The 25370-nt window shown below is 31.9% G+C and overlaps 1 protein-coding gene across 2 annotated transcripts in view; it reads right to left on the bottom strand.

Moving 5' to 3' along the window:
• The window catches only part of pdzd2 (PDZ domain containing 2), a 133097-nt gene that overhangs the window by 12294 nt on the left and 95433 nt on the right, over positions 1 to 25370 (bottom strand). For both annotated transcript variants that reach the window (XM_056458270.1, XM_056458271.1), the window contains 11 exons: positions 24348 to 24467; positions 15212 to 15326; positions 15005 to 15078; positions 14614 to 14830; positions 12547 to 12664; positions 9533 to 9665; positions 6371 to 6443; positions 5686 to 5789; positions 4831 to 5005; positions 3911 to 4731; positions 1376 to 1520 (listed from right to left, as the gene is read on the bottom strand). In XM_056458270.1, coding sequence (XP_056314245.1) covers positions 1376 to 1520; positions 3911 to 4731; positions 4831 to 5005; positions 5686 to 5789; positions 6371 to 6443; positions 9533 to 9665; positions 12547 to 12664; positions 14614 to 14830; positions 15005 to 15078; positions 15212 to 15326; positions 24348 to 24467 — 2095 coding nt within the window. The remainder of the gene's footprint in view (positions 1 to 1375; positions 1521 to 3910; positions 4732 to 4830; positions 5006 to 5685; positions 5790 to 6370; positions 6444 to 9532; positions 9666 to 12546; positions 12665 to 14613; positions 14831 to 15004; positions 15079 to 15211; positions 15327 to 24347; positions 24468 to 25370) is intronic.

Raw genomic sequence — 25370 nt, 5'->3', positions numbered from 1 at the left:
AAGGCAGTAGGGTGAAATCTGTCTATTTTTTGTAGGCTTGGATCTATCTGATTGGATTATTTCAGAATAAAGTCGAGAGACCAGCCACGATCAATCATATCATGTGCTTCTCTCGAAATTAGTTTGAAAAGTTCACAAAGATTTGATCTACCACATATAATGAACATGAAGGATCACATATAAACAAGGTGACGGCAGGAAGACAGACATGACAGACACAACAAATAAATGAATAAACTACTGTATATTATATTTGTTTATTGAGGCTATTGCTCTGCATGATGAAATCCACCAATACCAAATGCTTTCAGATCTACTCAACAAAAGGACCATTTATGAATAGATTATTTCTTTGAATTTGCATGTCAGAGCAATAACCCCAAATCTAGATTCTACTTGACTAAAGGCCTCTAGGAAGCATTAGCGCTGTTGCTCTACACATCTATAGTGGCTACGGTAGTAAAGTAATCAATAGTCACCATTGACAAATAGCCAGCAGCGTGCAGTTCCCTTTGAGCTGGTGAAGGGTACTGCCAGAAAGGGGAAGTCTGTAGTACTCCTATCTCTTTAAGGCAGCATGGGAAAAGACAGACTTATCTCTTTATTGCAGTGGCAACTCTACCTGTGTTAACAGTCTCTTGTGAAAGATATAAAAGGCCTGTTTATCCCACTAAATTGTGTTACACTGTTGATCAAATTTAGGAAAAGCTCTGAATCTGCTAGAGAACCACAGTTTGCAGGAGGGGAGAGGGTGTGTGGACAAAACTTTATAAAGCCATCTAGTGCAATATGTTACTATACACAGCACAGCACTACAACGGATCATTGCAAATCCACATGTTGATATTGTTGAGTAGCTTGAGAATGTAGCACACAAGGGAGGTTTGATTGGATTAGGGTAAATAGCTTTTGAGGTCATAATATCATGTTTTAAAGTATTGTTCCAAATTATTTTTTAAGCCAATTACGAAGACTGAATATTTTATTACAATGAAGGGAGACAACAATGACACAAAAGTACCACAAAACTGTCCAAATGACCAGTCCACTATTAGAAGTTATTTCTTTGCGAGGAAGGTCATATTGGACCAGTTTTATGATTCTTTTTGTTTTATGGTGGTGATTTTGTGTTTTTTTGTGCATATGCATGGGAAAGAGTGAATGAACAAATGTCTTTGCGTGTATCTACCAAATAAAGGTAATACTTTGGGTTTGGGACAACATGTGGTAAGTGAATAATGAGAGTTTTTTATTTCTACTATGCTCTGGATGTGATCATCCTTCTTTTGAAACATTGAAATGAGAAAGATCCATGACCAAAGCTATTATCGAATAAATTCCAAGAAAAGTAACTGAAATGTTGGCTGCTACTCACCTGAGACAGGTTTCTTAATCTCTAAGGTCAATGTGATTGGCAGGTTGTGCATGAGGTCACAGATCTCTTGATAGGACGATGTGCACACAGGGGTGTCACCAATTGTTACAATCTCGTCGCCAATGCTCATCTTCCCTGAGGCTTCCTGATAACAAGATAGGAAGAAAATTGGTGAGATATGTTTCTCAGGTTTATTTCAGATATATCTCATCCATATGCCCTCAAGCAAAGCTGGATGTATTTGGATACCTGCACCAGCAACAAGAATGGGAATTTTAAAGAATTTAACAATTGCAGTTAAAAATTATGGTACCCTAAAATGTCCATTAACAACTTTTAGAGCTTTTAAGAAATTAATACTTAAATGAAATACAACCCCAACTCCTTGAAAAAAATCTTGCAATTGAGCAAGTGTTTAGGAATAAACAGAGGCAAAGAGTCTAACAAAACAAATACTATAGATATAGCTTGCACATTATCTGTTAATCCCAATGTCAATCATATAACATCCATTAGGATTTCCCCCCCTTGAATGAATATTTAAAAAATAATGAATAGACAAATATTATTCAGTTTCTAAATGGTGAAATAATTGCAGTTTATAATTCTTGCAAAAGGTCTAACACAGTTCAGAACTGGTGTAAATGCAATCCAAAAATTGTAACTGTAATTACAAAATAGCAAAGCTACTACAAAATTTGGTACAATGATATTTCATTATTATTTAATAAAATGCAATTGACAAAAATCTTAATGTGCACTGTCATACAACCAACCAGAAATAAACTATACTGGAGTCTCACAGTTAAGAACTGCTTTTTGATTAAAAAATTAGTTTTTGTCAATCATGAGCGAACACTGCAATAGATAAATCCAGAAGAAAAGATATCCTGTAGAATTTAGCTCCAACTTGCCTTAACCATAGACTGGAAAAAAAATATGGACGACACGACAGCGCTTTTTCCCACTGAATGCTTTGAATGTAAAACGCCTCATGACGGGCACAAACTGTCGCAAAAAAACTGCTGAAACTGGAGCCTGGGCATGCACAGAAGGACTACTTAATGGAGCCGGAGGCGGAGCCGCTGTCAAACTTCCAACAAAACGCTTGTCAATTCAATGTTTATTAGGTGTTTTCAAGTAAACTGCCAACGGTAACTGATGTATATAAATAATTTAACATTTACAACTATATTTGGTATATAAGATTCTGTTTCTAGAACATAAATATTTTTGAAACAGCAAATTCAGTAGATGAACTTGATAACTAGTCGAAACTCAAAATGTCAGAGACGTCCTTTAAAACAAGTTGAAATAACGTTAGAGGAGATCGATGTGGAGATAGGCTAACATTCCTAATTATTATTCCAGACCCATAAAGTAACCCGTTTTTTCCCCGTTATGACTAACGTTAGGCGTGTATCAGCAAACAACTAAGATAAAGCCCGATAAAGCCCACACTTTCCAGTGATACAGCATCAGATCCTGTAGGTCAGAAAGTACAGTTTACTGCTAAACAATTAGTTATATCATGGTAAAATAACATTAATCGAACATTGATACTTCAATCTCCTCCTGAAGTTCTGACGGTCTGCTTAGAGATGCTGTTAATCACAACTGTCAATCATGATGACATGCTCTGCTCTTATAACATTAAATTACAAGCTAAAATCATACTCTTTACAAAAATGAACTTCTGAACCTATATCAGCTTGATAACCAGTGCCTCAATTGATTAAAAGCATCTTTCGGAAAATTTTATTCCAAGTGTAATTATTTTTAAAAATTTTTGGGCTAAAGTGATTCATTAACATGGAGGAGGCACACTTGGCCTCAACAGACATGTCTGGAAGTTTCTAGTATGCCCAGTAAGAGCTTGATTAGCTGGTTCAGGTTTGTCTAATTGGAGTAGGAGCTAAACTCTGCAGGACACCTGTCCTCCAAGACTAGGTCTGGGAACCCCATGTCTAAAACATTGGAGTTTGTCCACTTCCAACCCCTTCCAGTGGCAGTGGAAAACCAAGTTATCCAGACTGCTTCTGAAGTGCAAACCCTCAAGTTACTGAATGCATTCAAAGAGCTAGAAAAGAATCTCCAATAACTGACCTCAAACTTAAAAAAACTGGACAAGTTGAAGTGTATTAGTCAGATACAGTTCAAACTCCCTGTGCTAGTTGTGATCCTATCAACCAAAATGCATCTTAAAAGATTAGTTCACCAAAAAATACACTGTTTTATTGGCACACAAAGGTGTTTTAGAGCTGAACCACTGAAGTCACATAGAATGTTATGTTTTTGGCTCCTTTTCGAGACCATTGCTGTCTATGGAGGATGAGGGAATTCTCAGATTTCATCTAAAATATCTTAATTTGTGTTCTAAAGATAAATGAAGGTCTCAGGGCGTTGGAATGACATGAGGGCAGGTAATTTATAACAGAATTCATATAAAATAATCTGTTAACACCATGTGTAAACGGCACTGGATACAGCCTCAGTTGTTAATAAATCAAAATCCCACCCCAAATTCCAACCTACCCTTTCAGCTACACCTCCTGGTCTCAGTCCAGTGACCAACACTTTAAGCGGAGCAGACTTAATCTCCAGATCAAGACCGAAAGACTCTGTCTCACTGCGCTGGAGCACTATTGTCTCAATGGTACAGACCCCTGCAAGCTCACTGGATTCCCCCTTCTTGCAGTGCATCATCCTGCAGGGCGGCCTTGTGCAGTTTTGTGTAACCTGAGCAGGGTGTGCTGGGACTAAAGCTGGATCTTCCCCCTTGGCTCTGGGGCACTCAATGCTCATCATGCTCTTGACACGAGTCACAGCTTTGTGCTCCAGCTTGGGTGAGCGTTTCACCTCTTGCCCTTCTCGATGGGGCTCTTTTTTCACCCCCAGGTTTGTGGCTTCGACACAGTGAATGGGCATAAAGGGAGATTCAGCAGCAGACAGGCCGGTAGGTCCTTCCTCAGATTCAATGGAGCTGCCATAGAAAGGAGTAGTCGGCTCACTGCTGATCTGTCTGTGGCTCTCACTGCTGTCCTGGCTTTCATCGTCCACCTCCAGAGATGACGTGGCTATTACAATACCAGAGTCCTCCTCTTGGTGCTGGTGGCCATCTGAGACCCCACGGAGAAGGTGACGGAAGGGGCCGTTGTCGTCTTCTAGTCCGGTCTCGTCATCGCTGGGCTCGTCCTCATAGCAGATGACCCGCCGCTGGCGAAGAAGCGGGCTGCGTACAGAGCTCGGGCTGCTTCCCACACTGGCCTGCTGGGCTGTTTCTGCAGTACGACCAGTCCCACCTGAGACTTTACAACATTCAGGGGTTGTGGGACTACTGTCTGAACCTCTATAGACTACATGAGAAGAGGACAGAAAAACGGTGACTGTGACAAACTGTATTAAATCTATACAAAGACAGAATCAATATGACACTTTAGATTCAGAAGTGCTACCATGCGGCTGAGGTGCTGCTGATTCCTCCATGGACGTATTACAGCTCCTGCTACTGTGCAGCATGTCGTCATCACTGGACCCCATTGCCATGGTCTCAGAAAGGGAAGACTGGCTGGGTACATCGTGAACCGAGAAATACTGAGAGAGCTCTGCCTCTGAACTCAATGAGCCTTGCTGCAGGGTCAGATGGAGACATGAAATCAAATCTTTGGGGAATCAAATTTAAAGTTTAATCTTCACTTAGTTTGAAGATTAAGAAGAGTTTCAGGTAAGGTTTTGAGTTTTCAGGTTACCACCTTGCAAATAAGTAGGATGGCAGCGTTATATTTGCATTTGTTGTTTCACGCAGTGAGCTGCAATTGTGCTAATGCTAGTTCAGAGAACAATCTGAGTCAAAATGAAGGATTAATAAAGCACCAGTTGCTATTAAAAATTAATTATACAGGATTTTGATTGTCCAAATGAAAAGACTGAGATTAGTTGACTCTACAAGAGCAATTTGTGTTCTAGACAAGTTTAATTCACAAGGTAATTCAAATGAAAGTGATTTAGTATCACTGGTTCAAAGTCATTTTGGTCTTGGGTTCCATTTGCCTAAATTAATTTCAAAGAACGCAATTCAAATGAGTGAAAATGTGTGTCATAATTAAATTAAGTTACACCAGTGATTTTTTTGAGAGTACACTACAATATAACAAAAGTACAGAAAAAAAACATCACCCCATTAGATACAAAACAACAGCAAATCTTGACAGCAAAGTTTCATCTGGATTCATTTGCTTTTCATTAATGTTTGCTAAAGTTTATTATCTCTGACAAGCTCAGCTCTCAGTACACAAAAGCCTCTAGTTTACCCTGCTGGCTGGCTCTAGGAATCTCTTCATGGTCCAGCTGAGAGCAGGATTACCCTCGCCCTGCTTGACTTTGACCGTGGGAGATGGACTCTTGGACGGCAGGCCTGTGAAGAAGAGCACAAAGGAAAATTATGTTCATGTTTCTTCTGCTTGGAAAGGATCTGAGTTACAAATCATTGTTTTCCAGGTATCTAATAATCTGCAGCTACATCAGAATGTCAAAACTAATATTTGGAAACTGAACATGAAGTCCAAAACTCCATAAGCCAAATTCAAAACAGAGCTTTTATGATTTTTAAAGGGATAGCTCACCCCAAAAACTAGTTTAATCACCATCAAGTGGTCACAAATAACACAAAAGATATTCTGAAGAATTTTGTAAACCAGAAGCCATTGACATGTATAGTAAAAAACTCATGAAGGTTTTTAAGGGCAGTAAATTGTGCCATAAATGATTTAATACTTGGTGGTGAACTATCCCTTTAAAAAAAAAAAAATATATATATATATATATATATATATATATATATATATATATATATATATATATATATATATATATATATATTTTTTTTTTTTTTTTTTTTTTTTTTTTTTAAGTAAAATCTATAAACTACGCTATAAAGCATTACAACCCCTAAGAAGCAGTGGCCATAATCAGACCAAGACAAAACATGCATTTTACCAAGTGTGTGGGAAGAATGACTATCTCTGTGTGTGGAGCGAGTGATCACATCATCCATCTCCTGTTCAGACACCTAAAGGTGAGAGATGATCATTCATTAAATACTCAGCCCCTGAATCCTATAGAGTATGGAAAACACTACAATATTCTGAGCTTGATATAGCTTAATATTATACAAATATCATGCATAACACATTAATCCCATGTCTATCTTAAATAACAAAATACATTTTCTGAACACCAGGTGGCACTATGATGCAAGAAGAGTTATGCACGCATTTAAGTCATTCTCCATCCCAGTAACACCTTACAATTAACTGAAATTCTTAAAATAATAATAATAATATCAACACAAAAAAAAATTCAAACAAAATTATAATAAAAACAAATAATTGTAATTTTAGCAATAATTCTCAAAAAAACTAAAAACATTAAGCAACGTGTGAATGTTTTTCAACCATTTTACATGAAAGAACACTGATTACATTTCAATAAGTGAACTCTTTGGCCCAGTTATTTGGAAAGCACACGTTGAAACTTTTAAAAGTAATTCCCTATTTGTATTTGTAAAAATCTGAACGACTCTAACGTGAGATCAGGTTATGCCAGATCTATTTCAGTTGACTTTTATTGTTAACTTCAATCCCAGCTTTCCTCGCCTGAACAGAAACAAATAAAACATCAAATAATAGAAGAACCACAAAACATCCTGAGCGCAAAAAAGGAAGCTTCACACTACATGCACCTGTCAAAAACATGTTTAAAACAGTCATCTTTAACAACAACTACACCCAAACTCCACTCAAATCAATTAACATATGACTCACAAGCTGGATCAGACACAATCTGCTGACTTTTAAAATTATATTTGTTCAGAATTAAATAAAATAATAATAACAAAATAAAAAACTGCTCAGATTTATGAAGAATGATTTTGAAAGTATATGAACTGAACACTCAACATATTATATATTTTTTAAGATTTACAGTGCAAATCCAATATTAAACACTTGGTAAAAAAAGGCTGCTGCATGTCTCTCATTATAAAACAGTCATTAAAAGACAGACAAAATATAACTTTACAAACTGTATTGTACATAAATCATCTAAATATTTGCATAGTCTTCAATAAAATCTGAATTTACATGCTTTATTTACACATTATTTACATTGGTATATTAATAGTTTGACTTGTGGACTCAAAAATCAGCAGTTCCTGTCAAATTTGGATTATAATTTAAATATTTCACAAATGGTGTTTAATTTAACTTTTGCCTTCAGAACAGCCTTAATCCTTCGTGGCATAGATTCAACAAGGTACTGAAAATATTCTTTAGAGATATTGCTCCATATTGACATGATAGCATCAAGCTGTTACTGCAGATTTGTCAGCTGCACATTCATGATGCAAATCTCCTGTTCCACCACATCCCAAAGGTGCTCTATTGGATTGTGGAGGCCATTTGATTACAGTTCAAGAAACCAGTCTGAGATAAGTGTGCCAGGAAAATATCCCCCACACTATTACACCACCACCAGCAGCCAGAACAGTTGATACAAGGCAGGTTGGATCCATGCTTTCATATTGTTGACGACAAATTCTGAACCTAACATCCAAATGTCGCAACAGAAATCGAGACTCATCAGACCAGGCAACATTTTTCCAATATTCTATTGTCCAATTTTGGTGAGAAATTGTGCAAATTGTAACTTTAGTTTCCTGTTCTTAGCTTACGGTAGTGGCATCCGGTGCGGTCTTCTGCTGCTGTAGCTCATCTGCCTCAAGGTTGGTCGTGTTGTGCATTTAGAGATGCTCTTTTGCATACCTCGATTGTAACGAGTGGTTATTTGCGTTACTGTTGCCTTTCTATCAACTCGAACCAGTCTGGCCATTCTCCTCTGACCTCTGGTATCAACAAGCCCTTTGCGCCCCCCCGCGGAACTGCCGCTCACTGGATATTTTCTCTTTTTTTCGGCCCATCCTCTGTAAACCCTAGAGATGGTTGTGCATGAAAATCCCAGTAGATCAGCAGTTTCTGAAATACTCAGACCAGCCTGTCTGGCACCAACAACCATGCCATGTTCAAAGTCACCTTTCTACCCCATTCTGATGCTTGGTTTGAACTGCAGCAGATCATCTTGACCATGTCTACATGCCTAAATGCATTGAGTTGCTGCCATGTGATTGGCTAATTAGAAATTTGCTTTAACAAGTGGTTGGACAGGTGTACCTAATAAAGTGGCCAATGAATGCATAAACCGTTTAGGTTAATTAGGCAAGTCATTGAACAACAGTAGTTTATTCTGTAGCCAATTGAAAAACATAATTTCTTAATGAGGCTAATAATATTGACCTTAAATATGTAAAACTGATTTTATTACAGCCAAACTAAAAGAAATAAGACTTTCTTCAGAAGACTAAAATATAATAGGAAATACAGTGAAACTCTCCTTGCTCCATTAAACAGCACTTGTAAAATATTTGAAAAGGAATTAAAATTTCACAGGAGGTCTAATCACTCTTCCTTCAACTGTATTAGTAGACATACTGTCAGTACCTCTGTGTGAAAGGCTACCATTCTCGTGTCACATGCTAAGTGTGAGGCTAGTCCTAACATCGCTCTGCTCGCGGCACATTAGCGCAGGCTCTCATTTCTCAGGCCGAGTGAACAGTCAGCATATTCTAACCACCAAAACCTCCCGCTGTACCCCACCCCGGTGCACATTTCTCAACATCTTGATTCATTAGGTGGATGGAAACCAAGTTGCTCGAGCAGAAGGGGGAGAGGAATGTTGTTTACTTTTTTTGTCGGGCTTCAATGATTCATGCTAGGAGCAAATTACACCTTAACAGGTGGATGGTGATTTTGTTTTTATTTCCACTTGCAGCAGTCTGTCAGAGGAAGGGCCCTTGTGACTGGAAGAGTGTGACCACATCACCACACTCATCATGGATGCGGTCTATTTATTCATAAATGAAAACAAGTTCAGAAACTAGAGGGCGTTTGTGCTGCATTATTAATATTTCTATGGACATCAAATATTTACTTCGTTTGACCCTAAAGAATCTGCACCCTTTGAAACTAGGGTGTTAATCTGAGTGAGTTTGTATATGCAGTCATTTTTTGAGGAGATGCCATAGTGTCTGTGTTTAGCTCTTACTTTAGGGTTTGGATGGCGGCTGATGATAAGGCTGACCGGGCCGGGTCCACATTCACTCAGGATGGCATAGGCTTCACTCAACGCTGCGTGTCTCAGGCTCACAGAATCCACTTCTAAAAGCTGGTCTCCTCGGCTGATGCATAACATACACTGATTAGTCACTATAATCAAGGATTTGACAAATATATATATATATATATATATATATATATATATATATATATATATATATATATATATATATATACAGCGTCCAGCATAAATGAATGCAAATCTTACATATCTCTCTTTCAAAGGGGAACTATTATCGCTTTATCACTATTATCGAACTAAAATCGCTTTTAAAGAGGTTTAAACACAGTTGTGTGGCAACAGTGCATTAACATAAGCAGTTTCTCATAGTAAAAATGTATTAATTTTATTTTTTATAATCACACATGATAAAAACAGAAACACTTTGATTGACAATCTGCCTTTGTATGTGTCACCAGAGGGAGAAAGCCCCTCCCATTAGTGACAATCTCTCCCTGATTGGCACAGAAGTCATTTTGAATCTGCCACAATGCTGACACACAGGCATTTGTAGCTCCGCCCTTTTTTGAGAACAGCACAATCTCATTCGAACTTAAAGCAACATTAGATTACTTAGTACCAAAAGCCAAAACTAATTTAACAAAATAACTGAAGATCACAGGGAAAAAATTACACCACAATGAATGTGTTAGGGAAAAATATTAAATCAAATGCCAATAGAAAAAATAAAGAGAGCCAAAAAATATATAACATTTATGTAATTATTATTATTTTGTTGCAACACCTCATTTGAATTTAAATCTAATATCTTACGATTCCTAAATATGCTTGGTAACCACACTCTTATTTTAATCAATATAACTGTTTAATGAATCTGTTTTGTTCAAATGCACCAAAATATATTCTATGTTCACTGAGAAATGGATAAAACTATTCATTTTCAAATTGGATGTGCTCGCTCATGCTGCACACTGTACATTTATAGTTTGGGGCTGCTGAATGCCTGATTCTAGTTGGCTTATACACCTTCTATGGTGTTTATTTTACAGGAATTGCACTGCTAAAGAAGACTGATTTTGAAAGTATTAGTTTCATATCACTTCTCCAAATTATCACAGTCATTACAGCACACAACAGCAAGAGATTCAAAACCCACATTGATTAACTGACTTGAGTTCGCTGAATTACACCCAAGGTAAAGGGTAACTGAATATTATCAATTTGAGGTGCTTTATTTTAGAATAATTCAACTCTACATAAAGGAACATTATCAAGCAGAGGGTGCATTATTTTAGAACAATTGAACAGCTCGTCATTAATTATCCCTAACACATAGGCAAGCTAAATGCAATTTTATAGTAGAAAAAAATATAGTAGAAAAATAGAAAGCATTACAGTTTCATATCACTTCTACAAATTATTATATTATTTCAAACGTCATTACAGCCTATAACAGCGATATAATTAAAACTCACATTGATTAAAGGACTTTAGTTCACTGAATTACAGAACTGTTTGTTTATTTTTTATGGGACAAAGTAATAATTACATAACAGTACATTAACAGCTGAACAAATTTGTAGTATTTATTTATTTTAATAAATAAATTCATTAAAATATTAAAACTTTAAAACAAAAAATAAGCATTTAACTGATCAAAAGTGACCAAAATTTTTTGCAACATGTTAAAAATCTTTGCTTTTTTAGATAAATAAATGTGTTTCTGAAAAAAAAAAGAAATAACCTGTGAACTCAGAAGCACAAATGTTTTTGGAGCACCAATTTAGTATATTAGAATAATATGAAATAATATGGAATAATGTGGTATTCCATTCTAATCATATATATATATATATATATATATATATATATATATATATATATATATATATATATATATATATATATATATATAATTTTTAGATTTCTTTTACTATATTTTTACCAAATAAATGCAGATTTGGCGAGCATTATGGAATAATGGAATATATCGTTAGTATCATCTGATATTTTTATTCTTTATTTATCTTTACTTTATATTATATCTATATTATATCTCTATTATATCTTCACTTTTATATTTTTAAAAGCTGTGGGTGGCATAATCACTTACAAGTATTTTTAGTCAACTCTATCCTGATTATTCAAGAGATTTATTAGGTGTATATTCAATAAGCACATTCATATGATAATGTATATTACCGTTAATGAATGTGGTCCAGGGGTATTTTAAGTGTCAACCCAATTGCATTTGTTGTAAAAATAGACGTGTCTGAAAGTATATTGCTGCCTTATCATTCCCTTCAGACAGCTGCAAGCACTTTCACAACTAGACCCAGCATTCAGAACCTCAATCTCCTGCCATAAAGACCCCATTCATGTGTTTCTGGCTCATGCTGCACATTCTTTCTCAGCCTGCGAGGTGTTTCATCTAAACAGGAGCAAACGCACACACAAACCCCAGCGAATCACAAACAAACAAGTCAGGTTTTCTGGATGTTTTACACTTAAGAGAAAAGAATCTGCTGCAAACACGTGTACAGATGCACTGTGGGCTCTGTAGGGAAAATCTAGATCTATGCGATTCTTTTCCCTTGTGGGGTCTCATTTCTGCCGCTCCCTTCCTTAATTAACTGTAAGTGAAGATTTTAAGATGACTGCTCAGAGGGTCCAGTGTCTGCTAGATAAGACAAACCAGCACCATTCAATCTTAAATACCTGAAACATTAGCACATTTTCTGCATTAGCCAAACAGGAACCTTTTTTTTCTTAGAAATGTTTGGTCAATTTGGTTAATTTTTTTTTAGAAACGTGACGCATGCTTTTTTTCTCAGAAATGCACCTGCTTGTGAGCTTGAGTAAATTTTTCCACTGATTAATCACTGTTAAACATTGACAAACTGAGCTTGAATGGGAAATTCTGAATATTAATTTGGCATTAAGTTACTGTAAATGACTATTATATAACTAAGAAAGTGTACCTGAGTCTGCCGTCCATTTTAGCAACAGATCCTGGAGCCAAACTGTGGATGTAGATCCCAGGAGCGCTGTTTTCCAGGGTTAGACAGCAGGCACCGATGCCTAGTCCCACACCTGGCTCTGAAATGCAACAAAAACAAATGATTTCCTTTACAATTTTAGAGTCAGATTTTTGCTGTTTATCCTGGTTAAGGGTATTTTAGATGGTATGACACAACGGGGGTTTCTCAGACAAATTCTGAGGTGAGATGTTTACCCTCTCAACCTGAAGAAAATCATGCCTGCTGTCTTGGATTTAAAAGACTTATACTTGTAATTTAATAATATACACACACACACACACTAAAGTAATATTCTTCATGTCAAAGAAATATGTGGTGTCTCTGAACTGAATAAATTAGCAGAACTCAAATAATGAGAAAGCCGCTTGGAGGGTCTATTTATTAGCTCAACGGTCCAAGAATAACAGTTTTCATTTTGGCAGGATGGTTTATTTGGACACATAATGAGCACAAGGCTTTAACACAGATTCATCCTGATGCACAGGTGTGTGTCTATGCTAATAAAAACAACTTTAAATGTCATTTTCTCAGAGTAAAAGAATATTATGCATCAATTTCAGATGGGAAAAGTGTGTTTTGATAACTTTGGAGATGATGGGGAAATGAATATGTGACTTATGTCTAACTCTTAATACTGTTTTGGTCAGAGTACTGAAAAGTACAAGTCACAGAAAGCAAACATACTGCAAGCAAAAAGAGTAAAACTACTACTTCAGTGGTGCAACGTCATGTTGAATATTTTACATAAAATACCATTTAAAAAGTTGGGGGGAACAGAATAGCCTCTTAAGCTCACCAAGGCTGCATTTATTTAACCAAAATGATATGAAAAACAGTAATATTGAGAAATTACAAGTTTCAATGCTTGTTTTCTATTTTAAATATTTGAAAATGTTCAAATAATTTAAATCTTAATTTATTCCTGTGATAGCAAAGTAGATTTGTGCAGTGTTTCACCGGTGTTAAATCAATCAAATAAGATGAATTAGTGCTCGTGAAATATTTATTTTTACTATCGATGTGTGAAAAAACGTTTTGTGGAAACTGCAATACATTTATTCAAGACTTTTTTTAAATACTATGTCATTAATTACATGGTGCAGGATATTTTTTACTGCCACCCCAGCTCCACCTTTGTTAAGATCTGCTATGGGCTTACATGTACAGTTGAATCAGAATTATTAGCCCCCCTTTGATTTTTTTTCTTTTTCAAATATTTCCCAAATTATGTTTAACAGAGCAAGGAAATTTTCACAGTATGTCTGATAATATTTTTTCTTCTGGAGAACTCTTATTTGTTTTATTTAGACTATTTATATAGACTAAAAATCATTTTAAGCTCAAAATTATTAGCCCCTTTAAGCTATATTTATTTTTGATAGTCTACAGAACAAACCATTGTTGTATAATAGCTTATCTAATTACCCTAACCTGCCTAGTTAACCTAATTAACCTAGTTATGCCTTTAAATGTCACTTTAAGCTGTATTAAAGTGTCTTAAAAATATCTAGTCAAATATTATTTACTGCATCATGGCAAAGATAAAATAAATCAGTTATTAGAAATGAGTTATTAAAACTATTATGTTTAGAAATGTGTTGAAAAAAATCTTCTCTGCATTAAACAGAAATTGGGGAAAAAATACAGGGGGGCTAATAATTCTGAATTCAACTGTGAATATACATGCAGTAGCAAATCTTGGTACTTGCTCTACCATTAAAATCAAAGCAGCAGCAGCATAAGAGGTCTATGCCTGCAAGACCAAACACATCAACATTGCCATATGAATATATTTATATGTATTACCATACTAAATCTCTCAGAGGGTTCTCATGACAGAAAGAATATTCTCGAAATGCATCCACTGATCACATCACTGCTAAAGTATAGGAAAAAATAGCAAAAACCTCTAATCTTAAAATATTGAACATTAATCCACATCTATAAATTCTACACATCTATTAATCTACAACCAATTACATTTTTTGCAAGATTGTATGACTGTACCTTTGTTCAATGTAACCTCCATGATAATGCGATCTTTGGGACCAGGCCCTTTACGAGAGTCCCCCTCATCAAAGCTTGGAGGAACTGGAGTACCACCACTGGCATTAGAATTTGGAGAGCTGGATCTGCTGAGCAGGGTGGGTGTGGGACATGGTGTAAGACTGGGACTTCTCAGACGGGTCCGTACTGTTAGAGTAACTACACCTTTCTTAAGTTGCTAAAAAAAACAAGAAAACAATACTCATCAGACATTGGATATTCAAAAACATCTATGAATATCATTAATTATCATTGTCTTTAATTGATGGCAAGAGTCATTCAAAGTAATGGGCAAGCACTGAAATTTCAATCTTCACTGGGGGTGAATTTTAAGGGTGACTGCGGGGTTTACCTTGAAGGTCTGAATGGCCTGCTGGTGAGTGAGGCCTTGGAGAGACTCTCCATTCACCTCTAAAATCTCGTCACCTGAAAAGCAGAAAAAGAAAGACGATGCAACATAAAAGCCACAATTGCTCATGCCACATGGTTCAACTGCTTTGAAGTCTATTGTTCCAAGTGCACTAGAGTGACTGTATCATGATCAGGATTGTCCATCTACCTTCTTTCAGTCTCCCGTCTGCTGCAGCTGCTCCACTGGGGAAAATGGTCTTGACGAATATACCCATCCTTCCCCTGGCTGAATCCTGTCCACCGACAATACTGAAGCCGAGACCCTGGACACATTTAAAGACATGTATATGAGGTTGGATTTACAACAGTGCAGGTGGTGATGTGTCAAGTGTAGGGATATCTAAAATATTAAATAATTAATAAAATAACTTTTCAGGTGAAAATATCCTGTAAGGAAGATTTGGAGAACTACAAATTACTAATGTTTACTCATGAATGACATTTATACATGAACAACTAAATAATTTGTTCTTATTCCATTTCTATTGCTATTTACACTTGGATACCATTTCAAGATTTACATGTACTAAATGGACCAGTTGAGTTAGATCTGCACATCGATTTCTGGTAATGCACAAAATCTGATAATGCTGCTGAATTGATGCACTCTTCTGTTTCTCCAAGAATAGAAGCAGAACATTTTTAAGGTGCCACAGAATATTTTGATTCAATATGTTAAGTTGTTCTCAGATATATACACAGTAGGTATGAGGCTTGCTTAGGCAACATAAAAAAAAACTCTACAGAAAAGGTCATATGCTCATATCATAGAAATTACCCCTAGAATGAAAAACAGATTTGTGAAGTTTTTGAAGTTTATTGGTGTCCTTTTACCTTTTAGAAATCATACTAATCACAGTAAGATCTGAGTGATGGGATACAAGGAATAAATGTACATTAAACACTGTACTGTACATGAAATATCCCAAAACACATTTACAATCCTATCATAGATGTAATTACAATGTTATTATTAAGTAGTTATTATGTAAAAACATAGTAATTACATCCAAAATAAAAGTTTGTAATTACATATGCACTGCGTATATACATATAAATACACAAATACTGTATATGCAATATACAAAGAAACATTAACATTTATAAATATTATCTTGGATGTAACTACAATGTAATTACAATGTAATGACACAAAAATGCACACAAGATAAGTTTGTAATTATATATTACATCTCAGATGTAATTACAATGTTATAATAATGTAATTGCAATGTCCTTACACCCAAAAATAAAAGTTTGTATATACATATGTACTGCATATATTTGCATATAAATACACAAATACTGTAATTGAAAAATACAAAGAAACATTTTTATAAATATTATCTTGGATTTCATTACAATGTAAAAGCAATGTAATTACTATGTAATGACATAGTAATTATAATGTAACAACATAGTAATTACATCCAAGATAATAGTTTGTAATTACATATTACACGTGTACTGCATATATTTTTGTATATAACAATAGTATACATATAATGTACTTGGAATATATAAAAACTCATTTACAATACCATCTTAAATGTAATTACAATATTATAACAAAGTAAGTGCAATGTTATAACAATGTAATTGCAATGTCATTCAGTAGTAATTATGTAATGGCATAGCAATTACATACAAAATAAAAGTTTGTTATTACATTTGTACTGCATATATTTAAATCAATGTAATGTAACGACAGTAATTGCACATACGTACAAACATGTTTATAAATCAAGATTTAAGTTGGTAATTACATATTGCATACATGTGTACTGTGCATATTTAAGAATATAACTACACACTGTACATGAAATATACAAACACGCTTGTAAATCTTGGATGTAATTACAATGCAACGTAATGTAATGACAATGTAATGACATAGAAATTAAGTTATATTAACTATAATACACAAATACTGTACATGAAATATACAAAAACCCATTTACAATTCTATCATAGATGTAATTACAATGTTATAACAATATAAATAAAATGATATTGCATTGTATTACTATGTGATAACATTGTAAGTACAATGTTATAACAATGTAATTACAATGCTTTTACATTATTATATATATATATATATATATATATATATATATATATATATATATATATATATATATATATAAGGACATAGTAATTATAATGTAATGACGTAGTTATTCTAGCTAAAATAAGTAATAACATTGTAATATGTTAAATATTTTAGTAATTTATAGTATGGTAATTATAGTAATTAAATGTAATAACAAGGTTTTACACAGTAATTATAATGTAATGACAAGTAATTATAGTGCAATAACAATGTTACTACATTGTTAAAACATTTTAATTACTATGCAATAACAATTGTCATTTCGTTATAATTACGGTGTAAGAACATTATTTATACATTGTTTCAACAGTGTAAATACAAAGATATTACATAGTAATAATAATGTAATAACAGTAAATCCAAAATAAAAGTATGTAATTACATCTTAGGTGTAATTACAAAATTATAACAATGTAATTACAATGTTATTACATCCCAAAATAAAAGTTTGTAATTACGTGTATATTGTGCATACTTGCGTATAAATACACAAATACTGTAGTTGAAATATACAATGAAACATTTTTATAAATATTATCTTGGATGTAAGTATAATGTAATTGCAATGTGATTGCAATGTAATGACATAGTAATTACAATGCAACTACATAAAAGTTTGTAATTACTTGTGTAATGTATATACTTACGTATACAACTATAAATAAACAAATACTGAAATATTTGCAATTATAAATATTATCTTGGATGTAACTACAATGTAATTAAAATGTAATGGAATAATAATTAGAATGTAACGACATAGTAATTACATCCAAGATAAAAGTTTGTAATTACATATTAAACAAGTTTGTAATTACACATGTACTGCGTATATTTAGGCATAAATACACAAATACTGTACGTATAAAGAAACATTTAGGCTTATAAATAATATCTTGGATGTAATTACAATATTATGACAAAGTAATTACTTCCAATATAATAGTTTGTAATTACATGTGTACTGTGTATATTGACTTATACAACTATAAATAAACTAATACTGCACAGGAAATATACAAAGAAACATTTATATATATTATCTTGGATATAACTACAGCATAATTACAATGTAATGACACAGTAATTACATTCAATATAAAAGTTTGCAAATACTTATTACATGTGTGCTGTATACATTGAAAGGAACTATGAATACAATATTTTATGGGATGTAATTACATCGTTATAACAGTATATTAACTATGTAATAACTCAATAATTACTATGCAATAACATTGTGTATACATTATAACACTGTAATTACATTGTTATTACAATGTATTTACATTGTTATTACATTGTTATTACAATGTTACTACGTAGTAATTACAATGTTATTACATCGCTATAATGCAATGACAGTAATAACATTCAAAATAAAAGTATGTAATTACATATTATATCTCAGATGTAAGTACAATGTTATAACAATGCAATTGCAATGTTATTACATACAAAATAAAAGTTTGTAACTACAAATGTACTGTGTATATTTACGTATAAATACAGAAATACTGTACTTGAAATATACAAAAAGAGTTTTTATAAATATCATCTTGGATGTAAGTACAATGTAATTGCAATGTGATTACAATGCAATGACATAGTAATAACATTGTAATGACAAAGTAATTACATCCAAGATAAAAGTTTGAAATTATTACATGTGTGCTGTGTACATTTAAGTATAAACTATAAATCCACTACATGAAATATACAATGAAACACCTTGATAAATATTATCTGTGATGTAATAACAATGTAATAGCAATGCAATTAAATTGCAGATAATAGTTTGTAATTACATTAGATGTGTACATTTACGTAAATAACTATAAATACACAAATACAGCACATGAAACATACAAAGAAACATTTATGTTTATAAATATTATTTTGGATGTAACTACAAAATATTTAAAATGTAATAACAATGTAATGACAGAGTAATTGCACACACGTACAAACATATTTATATATCAAGATTACATTTTGTAATTACATATTACATGTGTACTGTGCATATTTAAATATATAACTATTAATACACACCGTACATGAAATAAACATTTACGTTAGTAAATCTTGGATGTAGCTACAACGTAATTACAATTTAATGACATAGTAATTACATCAAAGATAAAAGTTCTTAATTACATATTACATGTTTACTGTGTATATTTAACTATATCACACAAATACTGTACATGAAATATACAAAAACACATTTACAATTCTATCATAGATGTAATTACGATGTTATAACAATATAATTGAAATGATATTGCATTGTATTACTAAGTGATAACATTGTAATTACAATGATATAACAATATAATTAAAATGATATTGCATTGTATTACTATGTGATAACATTGTAATTACAATGTTATAACAATGTAATTACAATGCTTTTACATTATATATATATATATATATAATGTAAGGACATAGTAATTATAATGTAATGACAGTAATTACATACAATATAAAAGTTTGTAATTACACATGTACTGCGTATATTTAGGCATAAATACACAAATACTGTAGGTATAAAGAAACATTTAGGCTTATAAATAATATCTTGGATGTAATTACAATATTATGACAAAGTAATTACATCCAAGATAAAAGTTTGTAATTACATGTGTACTGTGTATATTGACTTATACAACTATAAATAAACTAATACTGCACAGGAAATATACAAAGAAACATTTACATATATGATCTTTGATATAACTACAGCATAATTACAATGTAATGACACAGTAATTACATTCAATATAGAAGTTTGCAAATACTTATTACATGTGTGCTGTATACATTTAAATAAACTATAAATACTATTTTTTGGGGGATGTAATTACATTGTTATAACAGTATATTTACTATGTAATAACACAATAATTACTATGCAATAACATTGTGCATATATTATGACACTGTAATTACATTGTTATTACAATGTTATTACAATGTAATTACATTGTTATTACAATGCTATTACATTGTATTTACATTGTTACTACAATCAATAACACTGTAATTACAATGTATATACAATGTTATTACATAGTAATTACAATGTTATTACATCACTATAATGCAATGACAGTAATAACATTCAAAATAAAAGTATGTAACTACATATTATATCTCAGATGTAATTATAATGTTATAACAATGCAATTGCAATGTCATTACATACAAAATAAAAGTTTGTAACTACATATGTATTGTATATATTTACGTATAAATACAGAAATACTGTACTTGAAATATACAAAAAGAGCTTTAATAAATATCTTGGATTTAAGTACAATGTAACTGCAATGTGATTACAATGTAATGACATAGTAATGACAAAGTAATTACATCCAAGATAAAAGTTTGTAATTATTACATCTGCTGTGTACATTTAAGTATAAACTATAAATCCACTATATGAAATATACAATGAAACACCTTGATAAATATTATTTGTGATGTAATAACAATGTAATAGCAATGCAATTAAATTGTAGATAATCGTTTGTAATTACATGAGATGTGTACATTTACGTAAATAACTATAAATACACAAATACAGCACATGAAACATACAAAGAAACATTTACGTTTATAAATATTATTTTGGATGTAACTACAAAATATTTACAATGTAATAACAATGTAATGACAGAGTAATTGCACACACGTACAAACATGTTTATATATCAAGATTACATTTTGTAATTACATATTACATGAATACTGTGCATATTTAAATATATAACTATTAATACACACTGTACATGAAATAAACATTTACGTTAGTAAATCTTGGATGTAGCTACAACGTAATTACAATTTAATGACATAGTAATTACATCAAAGATAAAAGTTCTTAATTACATATTACATGTTTACTGTGTATATTTAACTATAACATACAAATACTGTACATGAAATATACAAAAACACATTTTCAATTCTATCATAGATGTACTTACAATGTTATAACAATATAATTAAATTGATATTGCATTGTATTACTATGTGATAACATTGTAATTACAATATTATAACAATGTAATTACAATGCTTTTACATTTTATATATATATATATATATATATATATATATATATATATATATATATATATAAAATGTAATGACATAGTTATTACAGCAAAAATAAGTAATAACATTGTAATATGTTAAAAATTCTAGTAATTTAAGGTACAGTAATTATAGTAATTACAATGTAATAACAATGTTACTACACAGTAATTATAATGTAATGACAAAGTAATTATAGTGTAATAACATTGTAATTACATTGTTATAACATTTTAATTACTATGCAATAACAATAATGTCATTTCATTATAATTACGGTGTAATAACATTGTTTAAACATTGTTATAACAGTGTAAAAACAATGATATTACATAGTAATAATAATGTATTAACAGTAAATCCAAAATAAAAGTATGTAATTACATCTCAGATGTAATTACAATATTATTACAATGTAAATACAATGTCATTACATCCCAAAATAAAAGTTTGTAATTACGTGTATATTGTGCATACTTGCGTATAAATACACAAATACTGTAGTTGAAATATACAATGAAACATTTTTATGAATATTATCTTGGATGTAAGTATTATGTAATAGCAATGTGATTGCAATGTAATGACATAGTAATTACAACGACATAAAAGTTAGTAATTAAATGTGTAACGTGTATACTTACATATACAACTATAAATAAACAAATACTGAAATATTTACAATTATAAATATTATCTTGGATGTAACTACAATGTAATTACAATATAATGGCATAATAATTAAAATGTAACGACATAGTAATTACATCCAAGATAAAAGTTTGTAATTACATATTAAACAAATTACAATACCATCTTAGATGTAATTACAATGTTATAGAAATATAATTACAATGTCATTAGGTAGTAATTATAATGTAATGACAGTATTTACTAAAATAAAAGTTTGTAATTACACATGTACTGCGTATATTTAGGCATAAATACACAAATATTGTACGTATAAAGAAACATTTAGGCTTATAAATAATATCTTGGATGTAATTACAATATTATGACAAAGTAATTACTTCCAATATAATAGTTTGTAATTACATGTGTACTGTGTATATTGACTTATACAACTATAAATAAACTAATACTGCACAGGAAATATACAAAGAAACATTTACATATATTATCTTTGATATAACTACAGCATGATTACAATGTAACGACACAGTAATTACATTCAATATAAAAGTTTGCAAATACTTATTACATGTGTGCTGTATACATTTAAAGAAACTATAAATACTATTTTTTGGGGGATGTAATTACATTGTTATAACAGTATATTTACTATGTAATAACACAATAATTACTATGCAATAACATTGTGCATATATTATAACACTGTAATTACATTGTTATTACAATCAATAACACTGTAATTACAATGTATATACAATGTTACTACGTAGTAATTACAATGTTATTACATTGCTATAATGCAATGACAGTAATAACATTCAAAATAAAAGTATGTAACTACATATTATATCTCAGATGTAATTATAATGTTATAACAATGCAATTGCAATGTCATTACATACAAAATAAAAGTTTGTAACTACATATGTAGTGTTTATTTACGTATAAATACAGAAATATTGTACTTGAAATATACAAAAAGAGCTTTTATAAATATCATCTTGGATTTAAGTACAATGTAACTGCAATGTGATTACAATGCAATGACATAGTAATGACAAAGTAATTACATCCAAGATAAAAGTTTGTAATTATTACGTCTGCTGTGTACATTTAAGTATAAACTATAAATACACTATATGAAATATACAATGAAACACCTTGATAAATATTATTTGTGATGTAATAACAATTTAACAGCAATGCAATTAAATTGTAGATAATCGTTTGTAATTACATGAGATGTGTACATTTACGTAAATAACTATAAATACACAAATACAGCACATGAAACATACAAAGAAACATTTACGTTTATAAATATTATTTTGGATGTAACTACAAAATATTTACAATGTAATTACAATGTATTGACAGAGTAATTGCACACACGTACAAACATGTTTATATATCAAGAATACATTTTGTAATTACATATTACAACACTGTACATGAAATAAACATTTACGTTAGTAAATCTTGAATGTAGTTGCAACGTAATATTACATTTTTTAATAACTGTTTCTTTATTAACAATGTAAAATTTAACATTTCATCTCAATGCCAAAAAAATGCTTCAAAATCATCACATTCATGCACACTTTTTCAGTTTTAGGTTGTTTCTTAATTTTATGTGGTTTGGCATTATTTAGTCGACTCTGATTTTGTGTTTCTTTCTGGTGTTTCCCGTTGGAGTTTCCGGAAAATGACAAAGAAAAATGACCCTGATTGGCCCTCGTACGTGCATTCGAAATGCTGATTGGCTCACAGAAAGAACCTTATAGAGCCAAGCTAGAATTCGACTATGCAGATTAAACCTTTTTGGTTTTTTAAATAAAAATTCTTAAAATGTAAACAACTCATAAAAAAAAAAATAAAAAAAATCACATAATGTTAATAAGTTGTCATTTAATAAGAATATGTGAATAACTCAATTTTGACCAAAAAAATACCTTTTTGAACCTTACAATTTTAGGGTGACGACTTATACCCAGCAGTTTAGATGTGTTTGTTTACCTCATTACAAACACTCATATTTCACAATATACACATTACACCTAACAAAACCCTATGCCTTTTTGTGGTCAACCTAAATAAATGTATAATCTGTATATCCTGCATTTTGCTTTCTGATGAGCGGTGAACACATGAGATGCTTTATGGTCATGTATGGCAACCAGCTTCAAAAATGGCTCATTTTTAGACTCCCTGCTTCTTAAAATAACAGTCCCACATACATAGTCTGTGTAATACAAGCTTAAATAAACTTAAAAATTAAGAAAAAAGACATTGAATCTTAAATAAATAAAAAAGATCAACAAGATTAAAGCAGTTTGCATCTAAAATGCTCTGTATTTGAGCTCTCATGGTGACAGTGTGTATTGTATTGTGCACATGGCCTCCTCACCTTTCCTTGTCCTTTCATCAGTACAATGTTGGAGATTATGGATGGCTGTGCCAGTCGCCATGGAGACTCCACTTGAACGGTGCTCAGGGAACGAGCCGATTTCTTCACGATTTGATATTCCTGAAGAGGATTACAAGAGAGGCTATGAATAAACAATGAGATGATAGAATCAGCATTGTTTCTTTATTGTGTCTAACTGTGAGTAAATGAACAGCTGTCTTAGTAACTCGAACCTTTGTTCTCCATCACTTCACAGCTAAATGACAGTAAATGCTACTGCATTAACAGTATTGTGAAGAGAAAGTAACAAGTTGAGGATTTTGCTTTGGATGGGTGTACAGATACAATTTGACATGTGGTCATATAATAAAACAAAATAAATAAAATAATTGTAATGGTGTTTTTAAAATAATTCTAACTTTAAACTGTTAACTAAATTGTGTTTTATGTTGACTAAAATGTTACATTTGGTGTAGACTTGTGATGGTGGACTTGAAAAGACTTGAACTTGTTTCTGTTTCCCAATGCATAGGGCAATAGCTATGTTTCCATTCACCTACTTTTTGTGCATTTTGGATATGCGCATAAAAACAGTTGAAGGAAACGCCAAGATGCGCATCGATTTTGAAAATGCACACAAACGTGCATAACTCAGTAGGATCAACTTTTTATTCTATAAGAAAAGATGCGCATAAATTGCGATGGAAACACTTTTACTGAACAAGTTCCAGTATGCACATTAAAAAAGGTCATGTGATTTTGTTGTAAGAGATCATGTGATGATAAAAATGTCTGTGGATGGACAAACCAGCAAGGTGAGCATGCTGTTAAACATCTGAAATGTTGTTTGGTCATTCTAAAACGCTTTAACCATTTTAGTATTAGTTATTATATTATTAATTACCTTCAGAACTGTCAAGAGCGTCTGTGTTCTGCATCTGACGTCTTCAAATGCCCCCACGCGTTCATTGCGTGTCGGCATTGTATTCTGAGCCGCAAGTCATTTATTAAATAAAGAAAAGA

This window comes from Danio aesculapii, chromosome 5 (genome assembly GCF_903798145.1).
Source record: "Danio aesculapii chromosome 5, fDanAes4.1, whole genome shotgun sequence".
In the NCBI taxonomy this organism is placed as follows: domain Eukaryota; kingdom Metazoa; phylum Chordata; class Actinopteri; order Cypriniformes; family Danionidae; genus Danio; species Danio aesculapii.
The sequence above is the reverse complement of the archived record's forward strand: the minus strand, read 5'-3'. Positions and strand labels throughout refer to the sequence as shown.